Below are 6890 nucleotides of genomic sequence, written 5' to 3' on the forward strand. Positions count from 1 at the left end.
CACAGATTCGGGTTGTAGTTCGAGAGAGTTAGGTTGTTATTGCAGTGTGCAAGTTCGTACGGTAGTTAAAAATCGTGGTAGGTTTAATGTTTAGTGTGGTTTTAGTTACTTCTTGTTTTTTCTTGGCTGTGATAGTTTTATTAAGTGGGGAAGGGCGGTGGAGAGAGGGGGAGAGAAGGGGTGTTTGCGATAGTTGAGAGAGAGATAGAGCCGAAGAGCGACATGTCAGTGTCTATGTCTGTCTGTCTGTGTGTGTGTGTCTCTGTCCCCCTCCCCCCCTTGGTTAAGATTACCCAGTCTCGAAGGCCTCTCCCCTCGAACAGGACAGACACCAGACACAACCAAGTGGAGCAGGTAGCAACACAAAGTAGGTGTTGTTTGGGGTTACAGATTAAGTAGGTGACGTTGGTATTTAGATATGTCACAGGTGAAGAAGACCCATTGGGAAGTACGGAGAAGTGAGAGAGTTTGCACAAGACGCAGAAAGAACACAGCCCTAATGGATAAAACGGAGGCGTCACCGTGTCTCACGAGAGATAGCAGCGGGGGGCCACAGTCAGGTTAACAGGCAGAAGGAAGGCCAGACAGGTGGCGATTCAATTTCAGTAGACCTCGTGCAGTTAAACGATACACCAAGCCATCCTTTATCAGCTTCGGAGCAAATGGTTGGAAGATTAACTAATGAGCGTCAAGACACTGGTAGTATACGCCTGTTTTGTGTGGGCTGTCGCTAGGGTGGGTTACCAGGTGGTGGAGTCGTGTTACACAGGGGCGTCACACACACACAACAAACGGTGGTGTTACAAGGTCATTTTTTTTTGCCAGTCATACTGAGCAGGAATTGGGGGAGGAGGGGGAGAGGGGGGAAGGAGGAGAGGAAGTGAGGGGCTTCCTCTCCCCCTCTCCCCCCTCCCCCCCCCCCCCCCCCCCCCTCCCCCCCCCCCTCCCCCCTCCCTCCCCCCTCCCCTCCCCCTATAGAGGGGGAGGTAGGAGAGCCCGGGAGGGAGGAGGTGCCAAACACCAACACAGGGAGGGAGGGGGTTCACCGGGGGGGTTGTTGTGTGGGGGGGAGGGTGGTTGGAAGTTAGTTAGAGGGAGATATACAGTACAGGTTTGGTCACCAGTGGAGGGTCACACACCGCGAACCCATGTGCCGCCACACTAGTTTTTACCAGTCTAGGAGTGGTTGGCATGTGCCCCATGGTGGGGCGGGGATTTAAAGGAGAATCTGAGTGGTAAGTCGTTTATTCTGTCCCCCCACCCTCCAACGTGCCGTGTCTAGGCGGAGTAGCGACGTTTAGTCAGAGTAGCATATGGGGGGAGAGGGGGTTGTTGGCTGACATTGAGGGAGGTAAAACGGTAAGAGAGCTGAGCCCAGAAAAGCAGTGGGTTTAGTGTTTCGTAGAGAGAGTAAGGGGGAGCCTGTAGGGGGAGAGAGGTAGGGGCTAGAGCGGGGGCAGAGAGGAGAGAGGGGAGAGTTGAGCGGCTATCCCCAGGGAGGGGGGGGAGTGGGGGAGAGAGGGAGATGAGCGGGAGAGGAGGGGAGGGAGGGGGAGGAGAGAGGTGCAGAAGGTAGAGAGAGAGGCCTCTCCCTCCCTCTCCCCCTCTCCTCCCTCCCTCCTCCCCTCTCTCTCTCTCTCCTCTCTCTCTCTCTCTCTCTCTCTCTCTCTCTCTCTCTCTCTCTCTCTCTCTCTCTCTCTCCCTCTCCCCCTCTCCCCCTCCCTCTCCCTTTCTCTCTCCCTCTCTGCTTCTGTACCTGCCTGCTTGCCTGGGGCTAATGAAACTCCACACTACAGCAGTGAGGTGACACATCAGTATGCTGAATACATCCTCCCTCCTAACAGGACTGCACTTCAAGAGAGCGCAGGAGAGACCGAGGAGAAAGGAGCCACGGCAACAGCAACAAATTAGACAGGACAACTTGCACTGTCCAAACTAATTGGGACCTAGGCAGCGGGTGGAAATAGAAGACTCCCGCTGCACAGCGGTGTGATCCAGTCCTGGTTTCACTGGGAGTTTAATAATCAGACTCCCGCTGCACAGCGGTGTGATCCAGCCCTGGTTTCACTGGGAGTTTAATAATCAGACTCCCGCTGCACAGCAGTGTGATCCAGCCCTGGTTTCACTGGGAGTTTAATAATCAGACTCCCACTGCACAGCGGTTTGATCCAGTGTTGGTTTCACTGGGAGTTAAATAATGAGACGCACTTGGGCTTGTTACACACTGGGGCTGATCAAGTTGGTAGTAAAACCTGAAATGGATCGCACTGCTGTGCAATAAAGAAAGCTAAAACAGCTCCATTTTCCTCCCTTTACCTGTAGATGTGTAACACGCAGCACTGTAGTGCACTGTGAATGCCAGGGACGGTGCGAGGCTGGTTAGTGACAGCAGGCTGCACACAACAGCACAGGCTGACAGGGGGCTGTCTGCAAACAGGATTTTTTGGTGATCTCATTATTAATTAAAGAGTTGGGCTTTCTTGTTTGTTGTCGAGGGCTGCATCACATGCTGATTTGCTGTTCACAAGTTACACAGGAGTCCTTTACTGTATGTAACTCCCTTGTGAAAGTGGAAAGTACAGCAAAGTGTCATACAGTATAGTGAAAGCATGGGGAAGCATTGTAAAGCACAGAGGTGTGGTAAAGCATAGGAAAGCATTGTAAAGCACACAGAGGTCTGGTAAAGCATAGGGAAGCATTCTAAAGCACAGAGAGGTGTGGTAAAGCATAGGGAAGCATTGTAAAGCACAGAGAGGTCTGGTAAAGCATAGGGAAGCATTGTAAAGCACAGAGAGGTCTGGTAAAGCATAGGGAAGCATTGTAAAGCACAGAGAGGTCTGGTAAAGCATAGGGAAGCATTGTAAAGCACAGAGAGGTCTGGTAAAGCATAGGGAAGCATTGTAAAGCACAGAGAGGTGTGGTAAAGCATAGGGAAGCATTGTAAAGCACAGAGAGGTCTGGTAAAGCATAGGGAAGCATTGTAAAGCACAGAGAGGTCTGGTAAAGCATAGGGAAGCATTGTAAAGCACAGAGAGGTCTGGTAAAAGCATAGGGAAGCATTGTAAAGCACAGAGAGGTCTGGTAAAGCATAGGGAAGCATTGTAAAGCACAGAGAGGTGTGGTAAAGCATAGGGAAGCATTGTAAAGCACAGAGAGGTCTGGTAAAGCATAGGGAAGCATTGTAAAGCACAGAGAGGTCTGGTAAAGCATAGGGAAGCATTGTAAAGCACAGAGAGGTGTGGTAAAGCATAGGGAAGCATTGTAAAGCACAGAGAGGTCTGGTAAAGCATAGGGAAGCATTGTAAAGCACAGAGAGGTCTGGTAAAGCATAGGGAAGCATTGTAAAGCACAGAGAGGTGTGGTAAAGCATAGGGAAGCATTGTAAAGCACAGAGAGGTCTGGTAAAGCATAGGGAAGCATTGTAAAGCACAGATAGGTGTGGTAAAGCATAGGGAAGCATTGTAAAGCACAGAGAGGTCTGGTAAAGCACAGGGAAGCATTGTAAAGCACAGAGAGGTCTGGTAAAGCATAGGGAAGCATTGTAAAGCACAGAGAGGTCTGGTAAAGCATAGGGAAGCATTGTAAAGCACAGAGAGGTGTGGTAAAGCATAGGGAAGCATTGTAAAGCACAGAGAGGTCTGGTAAAGCATAGGGAAGCATTGTAAAGCACAGAGAGGTCTGGTAAAGCATAGGGAAGCATTGTAAAGCACAGAGAGGTCTGGTAAAGCATAGGGAAGCATTGTAAAGCACAGAGAGGTCTGGTAAAGCATAAAGTGAGTCTCAATTCATTGATTATTCTCAATAATAATAAATAATAATAATAATAATAATAATAAATAATATAATAATGAAGCACTTGAGCTGTGTCAGTATATTTCAGTCCTCTTCACTTAATTGTCGTCGCACGGGGACATCGTGGCTCGAGTTAGACCCCTCCCCTCACCCCCCCACCCCGGACGTGTAAGCTGTAGTAGACTACAGCAGACAGACACCACACGGGTACCTTTGACCGTAGGGTACCTCTTGGATGGGAAAAACGGCATCCCATGGAGACTGCAGCGAGGTCTGTGGGAGCATTCTTCACATCGGGGCTCAAGAAATACATTGTGTGTGTGTGATTGTATATTTGTGCATGTGTATGTGATTGTGAATGTGTGTGTGTGTGTTTGATTGTGTATTTGTGCATGTGTGTGTGTGATTGTGAATATGTGTGTGTGTGTGTGTGTGTTTTGTGTATTTGTGCGTGTGTTTGTTTGTGTTGTGTATTTGTGCGTGTGTGTGTGTGATTGTGTGATTGTGTAAATGTGTGTGTATGTGATTGTGAATATGTGCGTGTGTGTGTGATTGTGTATATGTTCGTGTGTATGTGTGATTGTGTAAATGTATGTGATTGTGAATATGTGCGTGTGTGTGTGATTGTGTATATGTGCGTGTGTGTGAGAGTGTGTTATTGACTGGCTGTGTGTGTATATTAATTTCCCAAAAATGGGCTACCGATCCCAAAAACAGGGCTAATTTTTGTTGTGTGAGTGTGTCTCTGTGTGTATCTCAGTGTCTCTGTGTGTCTCTGTGTGTATCTCAGTGTCTCTGTGTGTCTCTGTGTGTGTGTATCTCATTGTCTCACCACACAGGAGACACACATTGTCATCACAGGAGACACACAGTGACATTTGTACACACATAGAGTAGACAGAAGACACACATGTTGATCTCAGTGAGCCCACAGAGACACAACTAGAGGTAACAGAGACACACATAGTATCCAGAGACACCACATAGAGTCACAGAGACACACACAGAGACTGCACATATGAGTCACAGAGACACACAGTGAGACACACATAGGATTCACAGAGAACACACAGAGACACCAGAGACACACTAGTCTCACATGTATTATCTGTGTGTGTGTGTATCTAAGTGTCTCTGTGTGTGTTACATCTTAGAGTGGCTCTCACAGCGACACACAGAGAGACACACATAGTGGTCACCATGAGACACACGGACCACACATAGTGTTCACAGAGACTCAGAGACACACATAGTGATTCACAGGAGACTCTGCCGTGATATCTCAGAGTCGTCTTGTGTGTGTACAGAGACGCACATAGATTCACAGAGACACAGAGAGTCACAGTGTGTACTACACGACACACATAGATTCACAGAGACACACATAGAGTATCTCAAGAGACACACAGGAGACAGACACAATAGAGTCACACACGTTTCTCCTGAGACTGTCTAAAGAGACAACAGTAGAGACACAGAGAGTCACATATCTCTGTGTGTCTCTCAGACACACATTTTGTCAGTGTCTCTGGTGGTGATATCATATATCCAAGACAGACACATATAGATTTCTAACAGGACACACAGAGACAACACCATCGATTGTTCACAGACACTCTGAGAAGCAAACCACATATGAGTCACAGAGACACATGTGTGTCTCTGTGTGTATCTCAGTGTCTCTGTGTGTCTCTGTGTGTATCTAAGGGTCTCTGTGTGTCTCTGTGTGTATCTCAGTGTCTTTGCATGTATCTCAATGTCTCTGCGTGTGGGCAGGCCTGACTCTGCAGTGTTACACGTGGAATCAATGTTAGCTGACTCGAGAAGGGTTCTGTTCGATTTCACCTGACAGCTGAAATGGGATATGATGAGATCAGAGACTCAGGGGAATTTACAGGTAGTGCAGGAATCTCTGATACAAAGAGACACAAGGTTTTGGGTCTCAGAGTAACTATTGTTTGACCGGTTTGTATTGTAACGAGTACCTGTGGTTTGACCAGAACATTTTTAAAAGGAGGATAAGCTTCTCCCGAACCTCGAACAGCCTGCGTTACCCCCCTACCCCCTCACCTGGAACATCACTTTGCACTGGTCCTCTGGTTTCTGCATCACACACATGTTGCATCCCATGACTGCGACGAACACAACACGAGGAGAAAAAGAGCAACACTCCTTCAGCTCAGAGTGTGTGCGCGCGCGGCGATTCTGATCCCAAACCGATCCTGAATGATCCTCTCTTGGTCCCTAATTGATTCTCTCTTAATCCTTTTAGTTGATCCTCTATCAATCCTTAATGACACTTGACTGATCCTGTAGCTGGTTATCAAGGTTGATCCTTAATCAGTCCCAATCTAGGTCCTTCATTCATCCTCTAGTTGATCCTCAGCTGGATGCCTCAGTAGATCCTTGGCAGATCCCTGTAGTTGATCTTCAGTAGATCCTTGGCAGGTCCCTCGTTGGTTCCTCAGCTGAAGGATCAGTTCCAGTCAGTATCCTTCACTGCCCTGTCTGTCTATTAAATGAGACACAGGGAGTTTCCTGCTCATCAGAATTCAAGCAGACCAGCGTCAAGCTACCAAATAAAAGCGTTCCTTATTTTGGTTCAGTTGGTAAACCCCCTAATCCATTGAGGGAGGGGTCTCAATCAACTGGGGTGAGGGCAGGGTGGAACAGGCGGTCCTGGCTATGCTTTGCCCACATAATAATAATAATAATAATAATAATAATAATAATAATAATAATAATAATAATAATAATAATAATAAGGCTAATTATGTATACATAATATACTAAAGATTTTTCTAAATGTATTTTTTATTATAGGAGTCAGGGAGAGCAGGGCATATTTCGCTGCTCTGTTTTTCGAACCCTTTTGAAATGTCCTTCCTCTTCTCTGAGTAGCTGTTCCAGAGCTGCGGGAGAGTTCAGAGCTGTCTTGCGTTCATTATTCAGAGCTTTGGAGCCCCAGATCAAAACCAAAGAGACTCGTGACAGAGCGTGTCCTGAATGCAAACGCCCTCACATCATTCACAACTCTTTTTTGTATCCTAGAAGAGATTTGAATTCTCTCTGTCTGTTTTTCTCTAGCTCAGATGAGG

At 47.3% G+C, this 6890-nt stretch overlaps 1 protein-coding gene across 1 annotated transcript in view; it reads right to left on the reverse strand.

Annotated features, from left to right (window-relative positions):
• LOC121328970 (PDZ domain-containing protein 4-like) overlaps positions 1-6542 on the reverse strand; it is a 21760-nt gene extending 15218 nt beyond the window's left edge. The window contains exon 1 of the mRNA XM_041274126.1: positions 5863-6542. Coding sequence (XP_041130060.1) covers positions 5863-5922 — 60 coding nt within the window. The 5' untranslated portion in view covers positions 5923-6542. The remainder of the gene's footprint in view (positions 1-5862) is intronic.
• Positions 6543-6890: the final 348 nt, after the last annotated feature.

This window comes from Polyodon spathula, chromosome 16, assembly GCF_017654505.1.
Source record: "Polyodon spathula isolate WHYD16114869_AA chromosome 16, ASM1765450v1, whole genome shotgun sequence".
Classification (NCBI taxonomy): domain Eukaryota; kingdom Metazoa; phylum Chordata; class Actinopteri; order Acipenseriformes; family Polyodontidae; genus Polyodon; species Polyodon spathula.